At 40.3% G+C, this 24935-nt stretch overlaps 1 protein-coding gene across 4 annotated transcripts in view; it reads left to right on the top strand.

Moving 5' to 3' along the window:
• Positions 1-24935, top strand: part of ipo8 (importin 8) — a 107072-nt gene that overhangs the window by 36769 nt on the left and 45368 nt on the right. Inside the window, exons 5-17 of one of the 4 annotated variants that reach the window (XM_078165282.1) lie at positions 785-941; positions 3743-3832; positions 4677-4771; positions 4869-4953; positions 5631-5765; positions 9036-9147; positions 9467-9543; positions 12788-12904; positions 14042-14131; positions 17501-17666; positions 19970-20130; positions 20333-20458; positions 20568-20643. In XM_078165282.1, the coding sequence (XP_078021408.1) occupies positions 785-941; positions 3743-3832; positions 4677-4771; positions 4869-4953; positions 5631-5765; positions 9036-9147; positions 9467-9543; positions 12788-12904; positions 14042-14131; positions 17501-17666; positions 19970-20130; positions 20333-20458; positions 20568-20643 (1487 nt within the window). The remainder of the gene's footprint in view (positions 1-784; positions 942-3742; positions 3833-4676; positions 4772-4868; positions 4954-5630; positions 5766-9035; positions 9148-9466; positions 9544-12787; positions 12905-14041; positions 14132-17500; positions 17667-19969; positions 20131-20332; positions 20459-20567; positions 20644-24935) is intronic. The other 3 variants (XM_078165283.1, XM_078165284.1, XM_078165285.1) reach the window with 3 other exon arrangements.

Raw genomic sequence — 24935 nt, forward strand, 5'->3', positions numbered from 1 at the left:
TGTGGGTCCAGGGCAGCCACACCCTCCACCCAGCTCACTTCACTATACATGGGAAAGGGGTGTAAATGTGGGGAGGCTGAGCCCCCAAGTTCCGTTGCTCATGTCATTGACTGCATCTGTTGTTAGTCAACAAATGTAATATGTAGTAGTTTAAGCATGGAACTCACTAAAACCGCATTAATTCAGTTAATTTTCCATAATCGCTTATCCTGTTAGGGGTCACGGGGAGCTGGAGCCTATCCCAGCTTACGTTGGGCGAGAGGTGGGGTACACCCTGGATATTGCGGGGCTAACACATAGAGACTGACAACTATTCACAGTCATATTCATACCCAAGGCGAATTTAGTGTCACCAGTTAACTTGACATGCATGTCTTTGCACTGTGGGAGGAAGCCAGAGAACCTGGAGAACATGACATGGGTAGAACATGCAAACTCCACACAGAAGGGCTCCCCCAGCCTGGGTTGAAACTCCCCACTTCGGGTTCAAACCAGGAACCCTGTGAGGCGACAATGCTAACCACTGCATCACCGTGCCGCCCTAAAACCACAAATTGTCAACATTTACATTTCAGGTCGTGTAAAGATGAAACCAACAAGATCCAGTGTATTATCTCGCAAACTATAGATATTTGTTCAGGTGTACTTTTGAATCTGTTCTTAAATGAGAATCCTGGAAGGAGGCTTTAACACTTCCTTCCTTCCAGATTTTAATATAACTAGCAAGTATGATTAAAATACTTTGGGCTTGCATGGTGTGTTTGTGTTTGTCTGTGTACCGCAGGTACAAAAAGGCAGATGAGAGGGAACCGTTGCTGGCAGCCATGCAGATCTTTCTGCCAAGGATTCAGCAGCTCATCAGCCAGCTGCTGGCAGATGCCACCATCTTCTCTGTCCTTATCCAGAAACAGATCCTCAAGATCTTCCACGCTCTTGTACAGGTGTGTATGTCTGCCTGTGAGCATTTGTGTCAACACATGACGAAAGGCAGGGTCAGTGACTGCAGGATTCAGAAAACATGGTGCAGAAGTGTAGGCAGACAGCTGTGGTCTTTGGACCACAGCTTATTAAAAATTATATGTATGAAGAAGAAGATTTCATGTTCAAACTAACGCTGCAAGCGGCGATTCCTGGGTTCAAGCCAGCACAGACCTTTAAATGATGAAGCCGCGAAGGATCAAGACCTTTGGTCGTTACTGACACCTTTGATCGGACATACTCATTTATTTATGACCAAATCTGTACTGGGCTACTCCCTTCTGCAGCAATGCCTTTGCCCCTTATCAGTTAATTCCGAACACAGTTTGGGGACGCCTCTCAATGACTAAATTAGAAATATCCACCAAGTTTGGTGATGTTTGGACAAACAACAAATTGATTTATGGCCACACCATTGCACAGTGGCGCAACCTTATTGACTGATTTGAAAATAATTAGACACACATGATTCAACGTTATTATGATACGTAACCTACAAGTTTTGTGATGACTGGACAAACCATTTCTGATTTAAGGTCTGATTTGTCTGATTTGCTACATCTATTTTTCACATTTGTAGCACCCCCTAGTGGTCGATTTGAATGAAACTTTCAGGTTATTTTTCAGGTACTTATGTGGACATGCTCTGCAAGTTTCATGATGATTGGCCTAATAGTTGTAGAGTTGGGTCTTTTTATGTGCTAAGCCATGTCTCTTTAACCCTATGGGCCCGAACGACGCATAGTGCGTCCAAATTCACACCTGTTCTTCTCTATTGATTTTCTCCGCAACCATGCATCATAGCGAGAAGCCACGCATAAGTTTAAGTTTAAGTTAAGTTTATTCACTTTATTAATCCCCCTGAGGGGAAATTCAATGTTTTCACTCTTGCTTGTCAATTACACACAGGTCTGAAAGACACACACATGCACAAACAGGACCTATACATGCACAAAGTGGAGAGATCTCAGAGTGAGGGGGCTGCCCTTTGGTCAGGCGCCCCGAGCGGTTGGGGGGTTCGGTGCATTGCTCAAGGGCACCTCGGCAGTGCCCAGGAGGTGAACTGGCACCTCTCCAGCCACCAGTCCACGCTCCATATTTTTGGTCCGGACAGAAATGCCACACATATCACATGAAAGCACAGGACTAGAGCTTTCTAATGATACCACACACATCATTGTGCTGTTATCCCGTCACGCTATAAATCCAGACTAATTGTCTACAAAATAAAAACCTGACGAATTTCTTCACAATCCATGATACAGATCCTGTTATCAGTCACTTCATATAGTGAGGAATATCTTACCACGTCTTAGGCTTGCGTGTGTTTCTCCCTGTCTATCCACATTTGTAGTCCGGCTTTCAAGATGCAGATATCTCCATATTGTCCAGTTGACACTCCATCAAACTTTGTATGACAAGACCAGCCACTTCACCTTTGCGCACCTAGACAACTGCAGCCTAATTATGCATGCATGACAGGGCCATAGTCACCATATACATTGAGGGGGACATGTGTCCCCCCCAATGCCCAAAATGCCCCCCCAATATATAACTGAAACTGAAAAACAACAACAAACTTTGTTTACTGAAACAAAGTGTCAAATATTATCTTGGAGGATATCATTGCACTTGGTTGACTATTTTTCTATGATCTTAGATGTAAATATTGCATGTTTCTTTCAGTAAAACACATTTTTGACTTGTGAATGAGTCAATGGAATTTCTTGCAATAATGAAAAAATACTGGCAATCATGTCCGCCTGGCACAAACCACATGTTTTGGACAGCTGTGAAGTGACAGAATGTCCCACCATCATGGTTCTTATATTGCCAGATTCCAGAGAGTCTCCCCTCTTCATATATGGCAGAATATGTCTTCTTCCAACTTGCTATGGTGAGATACATGTAAAAATGTAAGAATTTAGTAACACAGATTTGTTTTTTTCATTGATATAAAAATTAATATAAAATAGAGGCACATAGAAGGACATGGAATGATGGCAAATCTGGTTAGCCCAGATTGTCCTGAAAAAAACAAGATATAGCATGTGTATGTAGCCTTTATAATGACTGTGATATGAGCTTAAAAGTAAAGGCAGTAAAAATACCCCAAAAACGCCTAGGGCCCATAGGGTTAAGTTCATTAGTCGGTCACTTCAAAATACAGTGGGGTATTACGGGGTTTTGATAAATTTTGATAAGCTCGGTCCAATAATGATCCACAGACCTATAGTTTTGGAGGAGATGTCAAATTGTGCTTTTCAAAAAATTAAAATGGCTGAAAATCTAATAGGCAGACCTCTTGTTCTTGAGATTTCTTGGTAGGGCACATTGAGCTGGACTTGTCTGTCAAATTTCAAAGCAATCTAACTTACAGTGAAAGAGTTATGAGTTTTTAAAGTTTACTGTTTGTTGCTTGGGCCCTAATAATTCCTTGCATTTCAATAGGGGCCTTGCACTGGTCGGTATTCGGGCCCTTATAAGCTTCACATAAACAGCAGGGTTCTTGTACTTTAACTTTTGTGCTCAGGCGCTAATAAATTAGCACAAAAACAAAAGGGCTTTTGGGCTTGAACCCTTAATTAAGAATAATGAATGACAAATTAATCAAAACTAAAGCTATCATCTTCACTGAAACAGTAGATGAAGTCAGCAGTGTATAATATTCATGCTTGTAATGAGCTCTTGTGTGTGTCACTGTCACTGTGATAGTGATGATGATAATGATGATGATGACAGTATTGACCTTATTGTCCTGCAGTACTCGCTGCCCTTACAGCTGATCAACAACACAGTGATGACTCAGTGGATGGAAATCTTCCGAACCATAATGGACCGAGACGTCCCAGCTGTAAGACGCGCCTGCACGTGTGTGCGCGCGTGCACACACACACACACACATTGATCCACAGATGACATATAATCATACATGCAAACCTACACTGTAAAATATTTGACTGTACATTTACAGTAGGTTACTGGCTACTAGTTACATTGCTTTGACATTAAATTACTGTCATTTTTACAGTAAATTATTGTGAAATGGCAGCTGTATACTGTGATGTCACACTAGTTATGCCTTCATATTACTGTGATTTATCAGCATGCTCCTGCATAATTATTATGTTAAACTATAACCATACAGTTAAAGCCTGTTACATTACTGTGATATAACAGCACGTTCCTGTAAATTCTGTAACTACTAAGTACTGTAACTTCGCAGTTCATGTACATTTGATTACTGTGATTTAGCAATATTCTCCCATAGAATTACTGTATTTCACTGTAATGTCACAGTTGAACTCCATATATTACTGTGATATAGCAGTGTATCTCTGTAAAATTACTATATTTACCTAGTAAAAGCCTGCGAGGTGATAATAATGTAATTTATTGTGAAATACTACAGTTGCATATTCTAACTTCCTGGAAATAATTTGCAGTGTACACAATCAAATATTTCCCTAATGGCTCCACTGTTATTATTGATGTTGTTATTATCATGATTATTATAATTCTTATTATTATGAATACTTATAATAGTGATGGTACTTACAATTACATTATCTTGAGGTGAGCAAAGTGTAATGGACACTAAAATGTAACTGAATCTAAGTGAAATCTGGCTGTGTTGTTCTCTTTCTCTGCTGGGTTTACAAGTTCCAAAAGCTGAACATAAAGTGTCTGTTTGTTAGGAGACGTTGGAGGTGGATGAGGACGACCGTCCAGAACTGGCATGGTGGAAGTGTAAGAAGTGGGCGTTACGCATCATCACCAGAATGTTTGAACGGTGAGTCCAGAGCTGCTCTTGTGTTACCAGAAAGCAGATCTGAATTTAGGGAGGGGGACATTAGCAGCTATTCACACGCTTCTGCTCTGAATTACAGGTATGGAAGCCCAGGCAATGTGACAAAGGAGTACTACGAGTTTGCAGACTTTTTCCTGAAGACATATGCAATGGGCATACAGCAGGTTAGCATGTGTCACTGAAACATGAACATGTTGGTTGAGATTAGGGATCAGCAAGCTTTTCTAGGATGTCAGAGAGTCAGTTTACAAAGATGAAGATGACCAGTCTGCCAGTGGCATTTTTTAATGTGCAAGTCATTTATATTCTTAATTCACTAACATATGTCACATTATTACTGGAAGGTTGACTTTATTTATAATAATAACAACGATAGAGTTGTACACTGTAAACCCTAATTTGCTCACTCAATTTAATTTTTTTTTGGAAACAGCTTGCACTTAACTTTTAGTTTAGTACAATTCAGTGACATAAAAGTTTAGCTAACTATAACTTTTTTTGTTGTTGTTTGAGCATTTAATTCTGTGTCATATGAACACAAAAACATTGAGTACACCTTTTACATCCATTTTTTTAAAATGTCGATCTATTAAGATATATTGTGGCGAGCTTAGATTTCTTGGTTGCTAGAATAAGGCAAAGAGATTAACTATGAACTATGAACCAGGAGGGTTAGCAGCACAGGGACCACTCAACATGAATTTTGCATTGTTTCTCTAAATGTAAATTTGGTCATGTCATAGGTTGTGGACCTGTGGTTGAAAATTTCCTGTGTATTTGTTGGTCAGGCTCTGATGGGTTTGGTTTCACTGTTGTCTGTTGTGATGTGTTGTCTGTCCAGGTCCTGCTAAAGGTGGTGGACCAGTACCGACAGAAGCAGTATGTTACTCCTCGCGTCCTGCAGCAGTGCCTCAACTACCTCAACCAGGGCCTGTCACACTCACTAACCTGGAAACAGATGAAGCCACATATGCAGGTAGGATAATCATGGAAGAATATAATGTGGACTAAATGTGTAGATGGGTATGACATTTGCAGTTTTGCTTGATGATTATGATTTGCATCATGTCAACAAAATGTTTCTGCAACTGACCAATGGGGGAGATGGTGTTGCAAAAGAAAAGCATGGCCCAGCACAGAGTTGGGCATACATGAATTAACATCTGTCTGATAATCATATAACCTGTTAGTTGTTTTTAATGCAGGGTCAGAAACTGCCAGAGGTTTTGATCCATCACAGCTTTGAACTTTTAACAGTTCAGAATCAGATTTAGGTCACAAGCACCAAACATTGCAAGGACTCTATTGAAACTGAAGGAATTATGATTATGATGACGATAACGATGATGATGATGATGATTATTATTATTATTATTATTATTATTAGTAGTAGTAGTAGTAGTAGTATTATTAGTATTATTATCATTATTATTATTATTTTGGCCTGAGCACTAAACAGTGCAAGGACCGTATTGAAACTAAAGGAATTATTATAATTAGGGGCCGGGCAGCTTAAGCTGCCAGGACCCTATTGTTATCCTGCATGTTCTTCTTCTTTCTTCTTCTTCTGAGGAAATCCTACTTCCCATGCGCGAAAAATCACCAAACTTTGCACAAAGGTCCAGTCCCATGTCAGATTGCCTCAGCTGCAAAAACAGGCCAATAGTCCTGATGGTGGCACTACAGCAAGCCTCTAAAGTTCAAAATTTTGAAAATCCACAACAAATCAACCATATGTGCTACAGATTTGCAACTTTCACCAAAATGTAGCCCCAATACTGAAGAAACATTTAAACATATTGCAAATTATGAAGTCCATCAGTGTTTTTTTTTTTCCAAAAACTGTAAAACCTATTAAACCTATCTCCTCCCACAATCTTTGCTCAATTGACACCAAACTTGCTACAGAGCATCTTCAGACTGTCCTACACAAACGATCCACACAGATTTTTGATTTATCGAAAATTGAGCCTACAGTGCATCAAAATGTTTGACTGTAAACAGTATTGTAAACATATACTTGCAAATTCTTGCTAAATACATTTTCAATGTTCATTAAAAAAAAAAAAGACAAAATTTTGGAGTCATGGTAGATGATGTTTGGAAAATATCAGAATTTTGTCTCAAAAACTGAATTTTTCACAGCATTCTGAATTTCGCTCTCATGCGAACAATTGGAGTCAATGCAAAAATGGCATTTTTAAACATCAGTTTTTCACTTATGGAGCCAATAAATCATTGTTAAAAACAAATTACCAACATCTCCATGCTGTCTAGATGCAATTTGTGTATTTTCGGATTTTTGTCTTAATAACTGAATTTTTGACAGCTGTTTGAAATCTGCCTTTACACACTAATAGCTGCTGTCTTGCACACAGGTGACTGGCTTAGTCAATTTGTGAAGCTACATGTGACATTTCTGTTTGCTCAGTGAGATAGAGGATGGTTCTTGGTGTTGAAGATTGTGAGTTCAAGCCTCAGCTCGTGCAGCATTTCCATATGAGAAATCTACCCAAACTTTTCATAAAGGTCCAGTCCCATGCCAGATGTCCTCAACTGGAAACACAAGACAATAGTCCTGATGGTGGCGCTACAGCAATCCTCTAAATTTTAAAACTTTGAAAATTCATAACAAATCAACCATATGTGCTATAGCTTTGGAACTTTCACTTTGAAATTTGCTTTTCCATGGCATGATGGCTACTGTCTGGCACCCTGATGCTTGGCTTAGTCAATTTGTGAAGCCACACATGAACTGTCACTTGCCAATTAGCTCAGTGAGATAGAAGATGGACCTCAGTCTCAGAAGTTGTGTGTTCAAGCCTCAGCTAAGGCAGAACGGACATTCTAATGTGAAAGTCCTATGTTCAGGCATCATGCTATGTTGATTAGAGACTACTAAGGTTAAAATAATTATGATCCAGGCAGTTTCGTGGAGAGACAAATACTCTTTATCAACACTTTTCCCTATTATCCCTTGTCTCTTTTCCCTGTTTATTTGGCTTAGCTATCAGTCAATATGCAGAGTCTATCCAATAGCTACTTTTACATTTTAAAAAATGTTTTCATCTTTGTCACCATGGATAATGTTTAGCTTTAAGCTAGATCAGGCCAGTTTGTTCATAATTGCTAGCAGTTAATGTTATTCTTACTTTCTTGTTCTTGAGTTTTTTCTTTCCTTTGTATATTATGAGTCTGATCACTTCAGCCACTCATCCACAATTTGAAGGGCAAGCCATAATTTTATGATGTAACTTCTGTGTTGTGATATGCTTTGTTTTAGTGTGTGTGTGTGTGTGTGTGTGTGTGTTGCTCAGAATTGCCTAATTTTGCCTAAAATTGCCTGGCCCCAACCATTGCTGCGCAGCAGCTATAATTATCATTATTATTCGCATTGCATTTTGATGGAGCTAAAGGCGCTCAAAAACTCATGAAACTTTTTATTACAGCCATTTCCTTGGTGTCATATTATTCACCACGAAACAGGAAGTTGTTCCTTTAGTGTACATTGTCCACTCTGCCCCAAATTTTTACATGTTTGATAAGACCCCAGGCCCAAAGACATCAACATGCTAATGAGGTGTCATTGTCATTACACCACATTCTGGCAACAGGAAGTAAGCCTTGTGTGACAATCAGCATTTTATTTACTTTATATTTACATGTTTCAGTCTACAACTGATATAAAATAAAATGGTGTATAATTAGTGCGTGTTCTCCAGGACCACATTGTGGACACATGGCACAAAAATTGTAATAGGTCAATTCCAGTGCCTGCACTATACGCAGGAACTAGCATTTAACTCCTGTGTGCAGTTTGCAACTTTCACTGAAACACACAGCTGCTTTGACCGGTGACCTACAAGTACCCATTCATTGCTGCTTGCAGCTTTAAATTATGATTATTTTTAATACTCAGTAAGTTGGAAAACAAGCATGTTTTGCCAGTCTGTGATGCCATAGATCAGCACGTCCGGGACCGTGCCCCTGCCTGTTGCCCACCACACAATGCCCCTGACCCTGATTCCTGTTCCTGCGGGTCTTCTTGAATCGCTCTTAGCACTAACCACTAAACCACAATTGCACCCCAAGTCACTCTGTCCATTGTTTATAAAAGGTGGACTGCAGATGGATGCAATGTTTCGTCTATCACTACATTTTTCTTGTTATTATTATTATGATGGATTGTTGTTTGAAGCCGCTATAATTTTCCTCCCAACCTTATGAAAACCATCATCTCTTACAGACCATATGCCAGGAAGTCATATTCCCTCTCATGTGTTACAAAGATGAGGATGAAAAGCTCTGGCAGGAAGACCCTTATGAGTACATCCGGATGAAGTTCAGTGAGTACTCCGGTGTGTTCTTACCAGACTTGATTACTCAGACCTACATGTGACACTGGAAATCACTAAGCTTAGTTGGCTAACAGATACCACACCATACCTGCTACCAAATGTCATTGGTAGCAGGTATGTCATGGTAACATTATGCAGTTGTTTGAAAGTCACATTAAATTATCAGAGCACAGAAAAATTCACAGAAAGTGAGAGGGTTTTTGTAGCTGCATCATTACTACTGTACTTAGTGGTGGACGAATAATGCCCGCCATGTTTGTCAACATGTTGTTTGATCCCATTCCTTGTGTGAGTTAGTGTGTTTTTGTTTTTGTTTCAGACCTTTATGATGACCACACCCTACCTGCCACTGCTGCCCAGAGTGTCTTGTGTAAAGCTGCCCGCAAGAGGAAGGAGGTGAGGAGGAGTATTTTAGCATCAGTCCAGAGGAACTGAGTAACTTTACTCAACTATGGCACTACGCAAGACACCAGCTTTTTGCCTAAGTATCAAATCAATTTTATGAGACTTAATAGACCCTTTTAATGTTAGTAAACAGTATGGCATTTTTTGTGGGTGGGGCTTAGCTGGAGGCAAAACAGTTCTCCGCAGCATTAGCTAGCGCTTGCTAGTAAGTTTTGTTGGCTTGTTTTAAACAATGGAGGAAGATAATGCAAGTGGTGCATTCAGAAATACTCGTCACGAGGGCCGGAGCGCACTCCAGCACAAACTGGACTGTTGGTAATTTTGGAGCACTGTTGTAATGTAACATTGGGCAGAGCACCGCATTCTTGGAGTGGCAGAGCTCACTCTGGGCACTCTGTCTGGGGGGATGGAGCGGCAGAGTGCCGAGCAGAGTGAATGTGTGATTAACCTAACCATTCTTTAAATAATGTAAAAATAGAACACTTCGTTTCTTTGAACAACAGGGCTCTCATTTTAGTGTAGAGCGTCAGACTGAATTTACAAATGCACCATGCCGGGTCATTCACTCTCTGGGGCTGCAAGTGTTACTTAAAAAAGTAAACACTGACCAACAGGACCAGACTGGCCGACCCGTATGCTCTCACTCAGTGGATGGAGGATTTGACAGGATTGCTGAAGGTGGGATGGCCGGCTTTGTGGTTGACTACTATGCCAACCTTACAAAGGAGGACAACACTTGAACAGTTTCCTCCACTGTGTTTAGCGTTACGGAGAAGTCCAATATTCCTCTTAATACCTTCCTTATGATTAGGTGAACATGGTAACCCTTAATACATATAACATTATTCATCCCTACAACAGTAAATACTTTTCCCTAATCTGATATGAAGTGTGCACTGCACATGCAAGCATTTTTGATGACCACCTCAGTCCAGTCTTTTTGTCTCATCACATTTGACCAAAGTTGCCATGACTCCCTCTATTCTGGTTCCTAATAACACAACAAGAAGACATTTTAAGACTCCTTTGTAGCCTACAGCCCTGTGGTGTGAGTCGTGTTTTGCCCCCAGCTAACAAACTGACACTAAAAGGGTCTATACTTATACTATAATTTATCTGATAGTGTTACTGGTGGTAATTATTAATCAATCAGTCCATCAAACTATTCAATCAATCATTCTAGTGAAATGCAATCCTGTCAGCTCCTTCAACCTGTGCCAGAGTCCTGCGCCGGGTTGGGTACCTGCTGGTACCCACAAAAAGCTGTGTAATGTATGTGTATATATATAAATTCACGAGTACAGGTAAAAATGACCTACGAGAGGGTGGGCAGCAGGTGAAAACAGAAAAAGATTTTTTATTTTTCAGAATAAAACAAATGAAAAAGATGTGCAGTATATTTGTAATATTTTGACATCTAAATCACTTTTATCAAGCCACAATTCAGGGGTTCAGTTCAAGACACCCAAGAAGAATCCTTGTGAGGTTTTATAGTGGTGAAAGAGCATGCTAAAATGGTTCCTTACCTGGCAGTGATTGCGCAGAACGTTTTCGCCATCCTGGCATCCAGCACAGCCAGTTAAAGACACTTTTCCTCTGCTGGATTTGAAATTCAAAAATGGAGAACTCAGCTTAACATGAGTGACTGAAGCCTGTGTGTTAATCATGCGTGCAGGTGCAGCTTTGACTTAATGACGGGTAATGGATCGGTTCTGGTGCTGAGCTTTAAGAGTATGAGCAGGGGCCTGGTCTGATGATATATACATATACAGTCACCCGCTACTTTATTAGGCACACCTTGCTCGTACTGGGTTACCCTTTTGCCTTCAGAACTGCCTTAATTCTTCGTGGTAAACATTTAGCAGGGTGCTGGAAACATTCCTTAGAGATTTTGGTCCATATTGACATGATAGCATCACCCAGTTGCTGCAGATTCGTCGGCATCACATCCATAATGCAAATGTCCGGTTCCACCACATCTCAAAAGTGCTCTACTGGATTGAGATCTGGTGACTGTGGTGGCCATTAGAGTACAGATTGTCCTATTAAAAGAAACCAGTTTGAGATGATTTGAGGTTTGTGACATGGTGCGTTTTCCTGCTGGAAGTAGCCATCAGAAGGTGGTTACACTGTGGTCATACAGGGATGGACATGGTCAGCAACAATACTCAGGTAGGCTGTGCCGTTTAAACAGTGCTTAAGTGGTACTAAGAGGCCCAAAGTGTGCCAAGAAAATATCCCCCACACCATTACACCACCACCACCAGCCTGGACCATTGATAAAAGGCAGGATGGATCAATGCTTTCATGTTGTTTACATCATTCTGACCCTACCATTTGAAGGTGGCAGCAGAAATCAAGACTCATCAGACCAGGCAACGTTTTTCCCAATCTTCTTTTGCTGAATTTTGGTGAGCCCGTGTGAATTGTAGCCTCAGTTTCCTGTCAGCTTAGAACAACTGAGCCCGTGTGAACTGTAGCCTCATTTTCCTGTTCTAAGCTGACAGGACTGGCACTGGTGTGGTCTTCTGTTGCTGTAGCCCATCAGCTTCGAGGTTCAACGTGTTGTTCGTTCAGAGATGGTCTTCTGCATACCTTTGTTGTAACAAGTGGTTATTTGAGTTACTGTTGCCTTTCTATCATCTTGAACCAGTCTGGCCATTCTCCTCTGACCATTGGCATCAACCAGACATTTTCGGTTAGAGAACTGCCGCTCACTGGATATTTTCTCTTTTTCGTACCATCCTCTGTAAACCCTAGAGATGGCTTTGCGTGAAAATCCCGGTAGATCAGCAGTTTCTGAAATACTGACACCAGTTTGTCTCGCACCAACAACCACGCCACATTCAAAGTCACTTAAATTGCCTTCCTTCCCCATTCTGATACACGGTTTGAACTTCAGCAGGTTGTCTTGACCATCTCTATATGCATAAATGCATTGAGTTGCTGCCCAAGATTGGCTGATTACCTCTTTGCGTTTTAAGCAGTTGAACCGGTGTGTGTGTGTGTGTGTGTGTGTGTGTGTGTGTGTGTGTGTGTGTGTGTAAAATTAGCTGTCTTGGCAGAGCTAATTTGACATTTTAAATTCTTATTTTAGAATTACATGGGGTTTGTTCCTAAAAGCATGTTAGTTTGACCATAATGAGGCATGAGAATAATTGACCATGGGATGAAAACACCAGTGCTGCACAATTTCTGCATCAGACTTTTCTCTATGTAACCTTTGGGCGTCCAGGTTCTCCCTCAGATGATGGAGTTTTGCCACCAGATACTGATGGACCCCTCTGCTGACCCTCGAAAGAAGGATGGTGCACTACACTGCATTGGAGCTCTGGCTGAGCTCTTACTGAAGGTACTTGGATAAACAGATGCACCTCTGCTTCGGATGGAGCCTAAAATTATTTAAATCCTCTTGGTGCCTCGAAGTGTTTTTTTTTTGTTTTTTTTTAAATTATCTTTGTATTATGTTTAAAGTCAACATATACAGAGTGTTATACTTTGTACACTTTTTTAACAATTGAAACAGTACAAATTGGACAAACAGAAAAAGAAAGTAAGAGAATTAAAAATAGAGGTAAAGTAAAATAAATAAATAAAAGGGGGGCGTGTAGCATAGAAAAAACATGGGGGTTACGTTACAAATGATATTCCATTATAACCTGAAGTCTGATCTATGTGGGCTAATGAAATCAATCCATCCTTTGCAGCATTTTTCAAATTGATCCATCTTGAGTCTTAGAGCAAATGTTAGTTTTTCCATGACGTAAATTTCATGCATCACATTGAACCAGTCTACTAGTGTGGGTGCTCTTTGATTTAGCCAATTTTTTGTGATCGCTTTTTTATTGGCGACCAGCATTATGTTGAACATATATAATTTTGAGAAACCTAAAAGCTGGTGTGGCTTTTTACCCAAATACATAACTTGAAAACAAAAATCAATGTAACATCTTAATACATTTTTCATACCGTCTCTAATTTCAATCCAATATTGATGAATCACAGTGCATTCCCAAAACACATGAAAGTGGTTTGCTCTGTCCCACAGCCTCTCCAGCATGTTGTCTGCCTCCCCCCAGGGTGCTTGAATGCAGGTGTTAAAAAATATCTGACCCTGTTTTTCCAATTAAACTCTCTCCATGACAAAGAGTTAGTTGATTTCCATTACATGTCATTGAAATTTCCCCAGTCCTCTAGTGATAGTACAAAGTTTCCTTCATTTTCCCATCTTTTTTTTATGTAAGATGTATTGGTCCCACCTAATTCCTGAAGGCCTTTATATAATTTGGAAACAGTCCCTGCACCTAGGTCTGCTCTGTATGTAGCAATAAAGATTCTTAACACCCCTGCTCCAGATGTAGATTTTCCCAGATCATCTTTGTTAATTATTCTTTCTGTGTGGTGTCTTAACTGCAAATATCTAAGGAGGTCTCAAAGTGTTTTAATCCTCTGTGTTCTGTGCTGTGTGTGTGCATGTCTGACCCGGTAGAAGCGGATGTACAGGGAGCAGATGGAGCTGATGCTGCAAAACTATGTCTTCCCTCTGCTTAACTCTCCTGTTGGTTACCTGCGAGCCAGGGTGAGTGAACCCTCCTATCCCTCCTTCACTGGGCTAATCTTTTTTTCACTTAGTTCAGTTTTAGATTATAACCCAGACAGACAGATATTAGGGGTGGGAATCACCAGAGGCCCCACAATACGATATTATCACGATACTTAAATCACAATACAATATTTTTGTGATTTTAAGGGTGTTGCAATATGCTGAGAATTGCGATAAAATATATTGCAATATATTGTGCTTTAATTACCGTTTTTTTAACTGTAAATTCTGTCCCCAAAGGAAAACTTTGTCAACAACAGTTTTATCTTATAAGATAAAGTTTTTCAGTCTGTTCATCTCACTTAAGCCATATTTATTGCAGCAAAATGTATCTAGTGACTGGGAAAAAAAAAGATTACATTATTCTAGTAGGCTAACAAAAGTTTAATTTAGATTTGTAATATTAACAATTTATATAATAAAATAATCGATACTTGGCATCCATATGATGTTACGATATGGCCATATAAATATCACCATACTGTCACAGTGCTGTATCGATTTTTTTTACCCACCCATAACAGATATACCGGTGCTCTGGAAAATGCTTTAAAGCCAGATAGTGTCTATGCAAACAAGAACTGACTGATTATGGTTTTTATGCTGATGCTGTTGGTGTAACTGTGTATACTGTAGTTATTTTTCTAATAGTAGATATTGAATCCTTTTAATGCTGACTGCAACTGACACATTTTCACAAGTCCTAAGTCAAGACTGACGAGACCCAAGTCCTAAACTTTGAGTTTTGAGTCCTAATTAAGACATGTAGTGCTCTTCACTGAATGTAATGTCATTCTAACAAAGGAATAATGATATAAATTTACAAGTTGTTGTGTCACAATTTGTTTTTTGGTGACCACTGCATAGTTTTTGTTCAAAAATTATCTTTGGTATCATTCTTGTGCAACTGCCGCTGAGTAGCATAATGTTAGTTCTTCATGGTTTTCTCCTGCAACTTGACTGGATGCTGTTGCATTGGTTTCAAACAAAGTGGACCTGGGGGATTATATGGAGGTTTTTATTGGACTTTATTATTTGTAACCCACACAAGACAATCTACAGATGTGTACCATGATTCACAAATATTTCACTATCCACAAACATGTATTTTTACATTTGTGTTGTGTAAAGTCATATCCACAAAAATACAGATTGATATGCAGATGCGCATAACTTACTCTGTAAACAAATACTTTCATTTCACATAAAATGTTACAGGTTTTACAAATATTAACAGTTTCACCACAGCAAATACATATGAAGTCATATTTACGCATTTATGGATCCATTTTTACATGTGAGACTGCACATTTTGCACATTTGTGGATCGCTTCCTGTCAGTTCCTAGGTGATGGGACATATTTGACTTCCCTCCTGTTTGTTTGCACAATTTTGTCCAATTCCTACTGCAACAGGATCTGTGAAAAAACATCAATGTGAGGTGCAGTTATTCGCCACATCAGCAGGTGGCGACATTCTCTCACATTAGTAGGCTAAAACAAAGAGCCTATCTAGCATTCCCATCCTAAACAATGAAATGGCGATTTAATTCTTCTCCTGCAAATACGGACAGAACCATGATCTGTTTGGAGACCAACAAGGAAAATGAATGTGTCAGCTCTAACATCCTCGTTAAGTTTGCAGACGACACGACCGTGGTGGGTCTCATCAGAGACGATGATGAGACAAATTACAGGAGCGAGGTGAGCTGGCCTTGTGGTGCAGCCACAATAATCTCTCTTTGAACGTGGAGAAAACAAAGGAGATTGTTGTGGACTTCAGGAGCGCACGCACCCAGCATTCCCCTCTGACCATTGTCAGTTCACGAAGTCTGACCTCCTGTCCTTTCCCTGACCCAGTATATTTGAGCGTAACAGAGTGTCATTGTGCACGCAAGGCGTTGTCCTCTTCTCATTGGCAGTTCCACTTCCTCCTTCACCACACCAAGCCCCTGCCTCGTGTTAATCTCACTCCTTCCTGCTGGCGGTGGGGGCGTGGTTCCTGTTTTGAAAGACAAGAGAACAACACAACTCCCTACACGTGCTGTACCTTACTATCTGTACATCACTTTCTATTCCTTTTACCATATATGAAACTAATTATCTAAGCATTGCGGTATGTGCTCCTCAGACTTCATGTCTCTTCCTCTCCTGTACTTCTCCACTTCTGCAAAGCAAACACATTCAGATCAGCTGAAATCATCTCAGTATTCTCATTGTTCACACATCTAAAACTTATATAGTGAAACACAACTTATAGTAAAACACATAAAATCATTCTATTCCCAACACCATCAACGGTGCTGCTGTAGAGAGGGTGAGCAGCACAAAGTTCCTGGGGTTGCATGTCACAGAGGACCTCTCCTGGACCCTCAATACTACTTCCCAGGCCAAGAAGGCTCACCAGTGCCTCTATTTTCTCCGCAAGCTGCAAAGAGCCAGAGCCCCAGCCCCCATCATGTCCACATTCTACAGAGGCACCATCGAGAGCATCTTGACCAGCTGCATCACGGTTTGGTACGGCACCTGCACAGCATCCAGCCGCAAGACCCTCCAGCGCATCGTGAGAACAGCTGAAAAGATCATCGGTGCCTCTTTCACTCCCCTCCAAGACATTTACATCCCCCGCCTCACCCGCAAAGCCCTCTGCATCGCTGGTGACTCCACTCACCCGTCACACACCCTCTTCAGCCTGCTGCCATCGGGGAGGAGACTACATAGCCTCCGGGCCAGGACCAGCAGACTGAGGGACAGCTTCATACACCAAGCTGTCAGGACACTCAGCTCCCTCCCTGCTCTGCCCCCCCTTCTCCTGCTGCCCCCCGCACACACAACCTCCTGACCCTTTTAATTCTATGGAAGGATTTTTCAGTCGAGGTGAATTATTGTGCCCGCCTATTAACGTCAACAGAAGCGGCACCAAAGTTTGGCTACAATGCAAAATTTGAATGCTGTCACTGACCCCATGACCTGTCCTGCTTTTATTGTTTTCTTTAGAGCTTGCAGGAAGTAAACAGGGACCTCAGCAATGTATAAGCAATGGAACGAGCTACTTGCTATATGTGAAAAATTTAAACATATGCAGCAATTTGTTAATTTACATGTGTTGTTCTTCCTGCTGAAATACATTTCATGTCTTGTTGGGTGGTCCATTCAGTCAGTATTACTCAGTGTTCTCAGTCTCTTCATCACTTCATATGTATTGTATTCCACACTAACGCATGTGGTGGGGCAGCTCCATTCATAGTGGTGGTTTCAGAGATCTCAAAAACACTGTGGAATGGCCTGAGATGAACCATGCCTGTGTGTTGTATTCATCTGTGCTTTTTGTGCTGTGTTTTGGCAGTCTTGCTGGGTGCTACACTGCTTCAGCCCACTGCGTTTCCATGATGAGCTAGTGCTGAGGAACGCTGTGGAATTGGTCAAACAGGATCTGATTGACGACAAAGAGATGCCTGTCAAGGTGGAAGCTGCCATAGCTCTGCAGACACTGGTCAGCAACCAGGAACAAGGTCTGTGGAGGAATATGGATGTTATTTGTGTTTTGAAGCCAGTACTTTAACACTCCTTTAATTAACTTATTCTACTATAAGATTGTGAATGGAAAAAACTTCTGAAAGATGAAGATGATTCAAGTTACTGTATGAATATGAGAGCTAATGCAAAAAGTGCAAATGTTATTATGAATGCATACACACTCAAAGGAATAGTAATTTTGAGAAGCACACTTATACCTTTTGCTTTCTCAAAGTAAGATGACAAGATATGATATCAATCCAGTGACAGACTGGCCATCTGGCATTTGGGCAAATGCCAGAACGGCTGCATGGCCTGGTGGCCGCCGGCCGGCAGGCAAAAAAACCCAAAAAATTTTTAAAAAAAAATTAAAAAATAAATAAATAAATCTTCTCTTGGCGGCCCAAAACATTTTTATTGGCCACAATATACATATAAGTAGTAGCCTAAATATAATTTTAAATAAATATGAGTGAAATGGGGCTACCGGTAATATAAAGTGTTTTTGGTCATTAAGCATTTTCTCGCGATCATTGAGTGATGACATTTGACATCTGACAAGTGACAAATGAATGATGGGTAATGCACTCAACGTCAGCGACAACGGCCCAATTCCAATCCGATCCCATACAGACTCACTGACTTAGAGGCGCGTTCATGTTAAGTGCGTGAGTGTGTGAGGGCTGTCCCATTGTCAAATCGTCAAGTCAGAGAGTCAGTGAGTGAGCCCTTTATGCCCCCTTACCGTAGGTCAGCATCGATGCGGACATTTATATCCATCTGCTCCATGATGTCATCATGGAGGAGTGGGAGAGGATTCCAGAAGCAACGTGTGAGCTCTGGTGAATTCCATGCCCAAAAGGGTTAAGGCAGTGCTAGATAATAATGGTTGGCACACAAAATATCGACACTTTAGGCACAGTTTGGACATGTTCACTGTGGGGTGTACTCACTTATGTTGCCAGCTGTTTAGATGTTGATGGCTGTGTTTTGAGTAATTTTCAGAGGAAGGTAAATCTGTACTACTATACAAGCTGTACACTGACTACTTTAAGTTATATCAAAGTGTCATTTCTATAGTGTTGTCCCATGAAAAGATATAATGAAATATTTGCAAAAATAGCTTTCCACATGCTCCCATGCAAGCCACAAATCAATTTTATCATTCATAATGACTGTGTCTGTATATCTCCTCTTCTATTGTGCATCAAGGCAGTGAGTGAGTGTGTGAGTTTCTATGGTAGTTGTGGAACAGTCTGTGTCTCTGTGGCGCTCTGAAACGTTCCGCCAATGGTAGTGTTTTTTATGTTAGTATGTGTAAATTGATCAATCATAGTACCTAGTAATATGTGGGAGGGGGGATATGAGACACCACGCCTGTTCTTTCACAAATAAGAAACTGATGATCTAAATGACGTAAAAATGCATATTTTTTTGTAAAATAATATGTAAATTTTTCACCCCTGGCTGGCCGATGCGCCGCCATGGGGCCTCTGTGTCAAAAATGCCAGGGCCTCTTTTTGGTCCCAGACCATCACTGTATCAATCTCATGTCTGTGTGTTAAGAACAGAGCTGGACTTTAGCATAAAGGCTATAGCAAGGGGAAACTGCAATATACAGTATGCCAGCATCAAGACAGCAAAGACTGATAGGGCAAGAAACAATCAGACTGGTGCTATGCAAGCTAAATCATTTAAACCTCACTGCAGAACACGCTTCCTCATTTATACACAGTAAATCATGTGTTGACTGAACAGACAGTATGAAATAAGACAAATTGATCTTTCCAAAGAATAAAGAATTGTAAGCAGTACAGAATGCCTGAGTCTTACTGCATTATATTTCATTATATTTTTATTTTGATTTTTCACCTGACACCTGAATTTAGTTTTCCTTTACGTGAATAAATACATTTCCACCATAAACTGATGTTAGAAATAGCATCAGAATACAGGAAATGAAGTGTTTGAGGCTCAAACTTTTTTGGGTGAGGAACTCCACAACCCCCTACTTTAAATGTGTCCCTTGCAATGTTCAAACAAAATGTCGCCCTGGTCTGCATCACTGTACAGGTACTAAAATAAATAGATAAGTAAGCAACACATGTTACTGTATATAAATTTATTTTTAAAATTAATAATTATGAGCCAGTTGCCCCCTTTTTTCTGCTTGAGTACAGGACTGCCAGTAAATGTAATTTTATTTCAGAATATAGATGACATAAAATGATGAGCATATTGAAATACTGGTAATGGTGGATTGTAGACACATGCTCTGTGTTTGTGTGCATGGGTGTAGCCAAACTGTACATCAGGCCCTACATCCGGCCAGTTATGCAGGAGCTGCTGCATGTGGTGAAAGAAACGGAAAATGATGACCTGACCAACGTCATTCAGAAGATGATCTGCGAGTACAACCAGGAGGTGGCTGTTATTGCTGTTGACATGACGCAGAACTTGGTAGGAACACAATGCTAGCAAACATGTACACAAACAATAACCGACAGTCCTGTAGAGTATAGCTTTAAAATGTCTTCATTTGCTTCTCTGAAACCTGCAGATTCATTGTGTTTGTATGTCTGTGCCTTGATGTCTCTGTCTGTTACTGCAGGCATGTAATGTAATCCTGTGTGTGCAATCGCTGTGCGTGTGTGTTTGGCAGGCAGAAATTTTCACCAGGGTCCTTCAGAGTGAGGAGTACGAGGAGAATGAGGACAAGACCGTCATGGCCCTGGGCATTCTCAGCACCATTGACACAATCCTTACCGTCATGGAGGACCACAAGGAGGTCACACTCGCACACACAAACACACACAACCATTACAGAAAACAGTTGAACATGCTGTCACAGTTTGGTATGTGATATTTGATACTATTTTTTTCATTCTACCTCACAGATCACTCAACAGTTGGAGGGGATCTGTTTGCAGGTGATCGGTCTGGTCTTGCAGAAGCCCATCATAGGTATGGCAGGTGTGTGTGCACGGGCAGTCCAGTGTTTTTCCATGAACACATTCAGTTACACACCCACACACACATACTTTAATCAGATTCCTGCTGTTTTTGCATTTTGCTGCTCTCAGGTCGTCCTTAAAATGTGGAAGTGTTGGTTATCACAATCATTTATTTGTTATGTCAGTGTGACCTTGCATCTGTCTCATTCTTGTGAATGCAATATCTCAAGAACACCTTAAGGGCATTTCTTTAAATTTGAGACAAATATCCCCTTGGACTGAAGAATAAACTAATTAGAATTTTGTGGTCAAAATTCAAAGTCATTGTGACCTCACAAAATATATTTTTTGCCATAACTCAAGAACTCATATGCTAATTATAGCTGCTGTGCAGCAATGGTTGGGGCCGGGCAATTTTAGGCAAAATTAGGCAATTCTGAGCAACACACACACACTAAAACAAAGCATATCACAACATAGAAGTTACATCATATAATTATGGCATGCCCTTCAAATTGTGGATGAGACTCATAATATACGAAGGAAAGAAAAAACTCAAGAACAAGAAAGTAAGAATAACATTAACTGCTAGCAATTACGAACAGACTGGCCTGATCTAGCTTAAAGCTAAACATTATCCATGGTGACAAAGATGAAAACATTTTTTAAAATGTAAAAGTAGCTATTGGATAGACTCTGCATATTGACTGATAGCTAAGCCAAATAAACAGGGAAAAGAGACAAGGAATAACAGGGAAAAGTGTTGATAAAGAGTATTTGTCTCTCCACGAAACTGCCTGGATCATAATTATTTTAACCTTAGTAGTCTCTAATCCACATGGCATGATGCCTGAACATAGGACTTTCACATTAGAATGTCCGTTCTGCCTTAGCTGAGGCTTGAACATACAACTTTTGAGACTGAGGTCTGTCTTCTATCTCACTGAGCTAATTGGCAAGTGACAGTTCATGTGTGGCTTCACAAATTGACTAAGCCAAGCATCAGGGTGCCAGACAGTAGCCATCATGCCATGGAAAAGCAAATTTCAAAGTGAAAGTTCCAAAGCTATAGCACATATGGTTGATTTGTTATGAATTTTCAAAGTTTTAAAATTTAGAGGATTGCTGTAGCGCCACCATCAGGACTATTGTCTTGTGTTTCCAGTTAAGGACATCTAGCATGGGACTGGACCTTTATGAAAAGTTTGGGTAGATTTCTCATATGGAAATGTTGCACGAGCTGAGGCTTGAACTCACAATCTTCAACACCAAGAACCATCCTCTATCTCACTGAGCAAACAGAAATGTCATATGTAGCTTCACAAATTGACTAAGCCAGTTACCTGTGTGCAAGACAGCAGCTGTTAGTGTGTAAAGGCAGATTTCAAACAGCTGTCAAAAATTCAGTTATTAAGACAAAAATCCGAAAATACACAAATTGCATCTAGACAGCATGGAGATGTTGGTAATTTGTTTTTAACAATGATTTATTGGCTCCATAAGTGAAAAACTGATGTTTAAAAATGCCATTTTTGCATTGAGTCCAATTGTTCGCATGAGAGCAAAATTCAGAATGCTGTAAAAAATTCAGTTTTTGAGATAAAATCCTGTTATTTTCCAAACATCATCTACCATGACTCCAAAATTTTGTCATTTTTTTAATGAACATTGAAAATGTATTTAGCAAGAATTTGCAAGTATATGTTTACAATACTGTTTACAGTCAAACATTTTGATGCACTGTAGACTCAATTTTCGATAAATCAAAAATCTGTGTGGATCGTTTGTGTAGGACAGTCTGAAGATGCTCTGTAGCAAGTTTGGTGTCAATTGAGCAAAAATTGTGGGAGGAGATAGGTTTAATAGGTTTTACAGTTTTTGAAATAGGTTTAAATGTACAAAAGTTTCTTCAGTGTTGGGGCTACATTTTGGTGTAAGTTGCAAATCTGTAGCACATATGGTTGATTTGTTTTGCAGCTGAGGCAATCCAGCATGGGACTGGACCTTTGTGCAAAGTTTGGTGATTTTTCGCGCATGGGAAGTAGGATTTCCTCAGAAGAAGAAGAAAGAAGAAGAACATGCAGGATAACAATAGGGTCCTGGCAGCTTAAGCTGCCCGGCCCCTAATTATTAGGAATGCACTGGTATGGATTTTTTCAACCCATATAGATAACCGATAATTGCCTGCTTCTCATGTCCGATAACCGATACGATAACCGATAATTTCACATTTCTGTATTTTAAAAAACGTGTATAACCTGTAGTTTATACACACCTGAAGGTAAGAAAGGCTAAGATGTAGTGAGAAAATATTGATGATAAAATATTCCATAGCCCTGACCCAATCAAATCAAACTGACATCACTGTTGCTATCACAACAAAAACAAAGAAGAGTTCTGACTCTTCGTACCTGCCAACAATAAACTGCGAAAAAGATGGAGGATTTCCTGGGATATTGTCAAATGATCTCCACTCAAGTCCTTGCCCCCATATAACCCTACACAACAGATCAACATAATAAATACCAGCATGCGAAAGTAAAATGACTTTTAATCAGTTCTGAATTTATAGTTAACGGTAGGGAGGGAGATTATAAAGCCAAGTGTTACTGTGTAATTTTTTGGTGTATCAATAAAGTATGTAAACTACACTGCAGAGTGGAGTCTCCACTAACAGATACAAACAGTGACAGCTGGCTCATATGAACGACTTGAATTCACATCTCAGGTCTGCATTACATCTGGTGTATGAAATGTTTATATCGTCACACTGCACTTTTACAAACACACCCAGGCACCATTTCACCGTCCCATGACAGACTCGCCTTCAACAACCAAGTAGAACAGCAATGCGCTATTTATTAACCTTACACATTAACACTCAGCTCAGACAAACACACGGCTGTGTCTCACAAGCAGCCAGAGCGGTTACAAATAATCGCTAACTGTAGCTCCACATGGCTAGCGGTTATTAATAAGTTTAACAGTTGAGCCTTTTAAAACCTTGGTGTTGGATGTCAGCCGCTGCTGCTAATTAGCTCGTGCTAACACTCTGGAGATGGTCCTTCAGTGCTGCGTCTAACCTGTGTCAAGCGGTCAGAGATCTGACCCTTGGTGCAATCCTGTTGTCTTTCTCTGGAACTGTAAAAGACGTCCAAAACGGGACATCTTTTGCCCTCTAGACAGCAAACTGCAGTTGTTGTTCTTCTTCTCTGTGTTTATTGGCGGCTCGCAAACCAAGTTTAAAGGTACATGTACCATCACACACTGTTTCGGGTGTGTAGATGCTGCCCTTGTTTAGTCAATGAAAGTAGCCTGGCTTCATATTATTGGCGCTATTTATCACCTATAATTTTAATTATCAGAATAATGCATAATTATAAAAATGCCCCATTATTGGCCGATAAGTTATCACCCCGATATATATATTGTGCATCCCTACTAATTATGGCAAAACTTCACACAGATGTCTAATACGATATAATGATGAAGTGATGATATTTTATATCCAAAAGGTCGAAGGTCAACTAAACTGTGACATGTACATGTAATGTTCTGCATAAAACACTTTTCTAACCATTAGTCAATGTCATATCTCAGAGACAAATGGGGAGACATATGGTCAGATACTGAATTGGTGACACTAATCTTCAAACTGTGCTGATTGTATAGCTCTTCTGTGCTTTTGTGGGGGAAGATGTGTGTCTGTAAAGCATTCATGTTTTCACAGATATGGATGTAAATGTAATGACCGTGGGGCGGTAATTGATTTTTTGGGATCAAGGCAGGCTTGATTAAGCTTATGATATGTTTTCTTATTGCATGCGATGGAATCTTCCCAATTAGTTTTCTGTTTGGGGAGTTTTTCCTTATCCGAATTGAAGATGTAAGGACACGTGGTGTTGTATGCTGTACAGATTGTAAAGCCCCTCGTGTAGGGTTGAAACTGCTCGTCTTCTTTCCAAATTGTCACAGTACAAGGTCACAGTTAAGTGCACGCAGCTGCACACAGAATACATCGTATCTAGACTGATGTACTTAATACGGAAATAAAGTTCACAAGCCCGAGTTCTCCCAGGAAGCTTTATGGCATTCTCAACCTGTAATCTCAGGTTAGCACAACAAGCTGATTGGTGTGTCACCCTGTGACAGAGCAAATGAAACACTGGAGATAGAAGACCCCACTGCTGGTTCCCAGTCCGCCAAACAGCATTGGCAAGAGAGTTGTGTGTAAGGCAAAATGGTGTGTTGGCATTGCTCCTCCGTCGGAGGTTATGTGAATAGACCCTTTTAAGGTCGACATCACAATGA

This window comes from Epinephelus lanceolatus, chromosome 23, assembly GCF_041903045.1.
Source record: "Epinephelus lanceolatus isolate andai-2023 chromosome 23, ASM4190304v1, whole genome shotgun sequence".
NCBI classification, from domain to species: Eukaryota; Metazoa; Chordata; class Actinopteri; order Perciformes; family Serranidae; genus Epinephelus; species Epinephelus lanceolatus.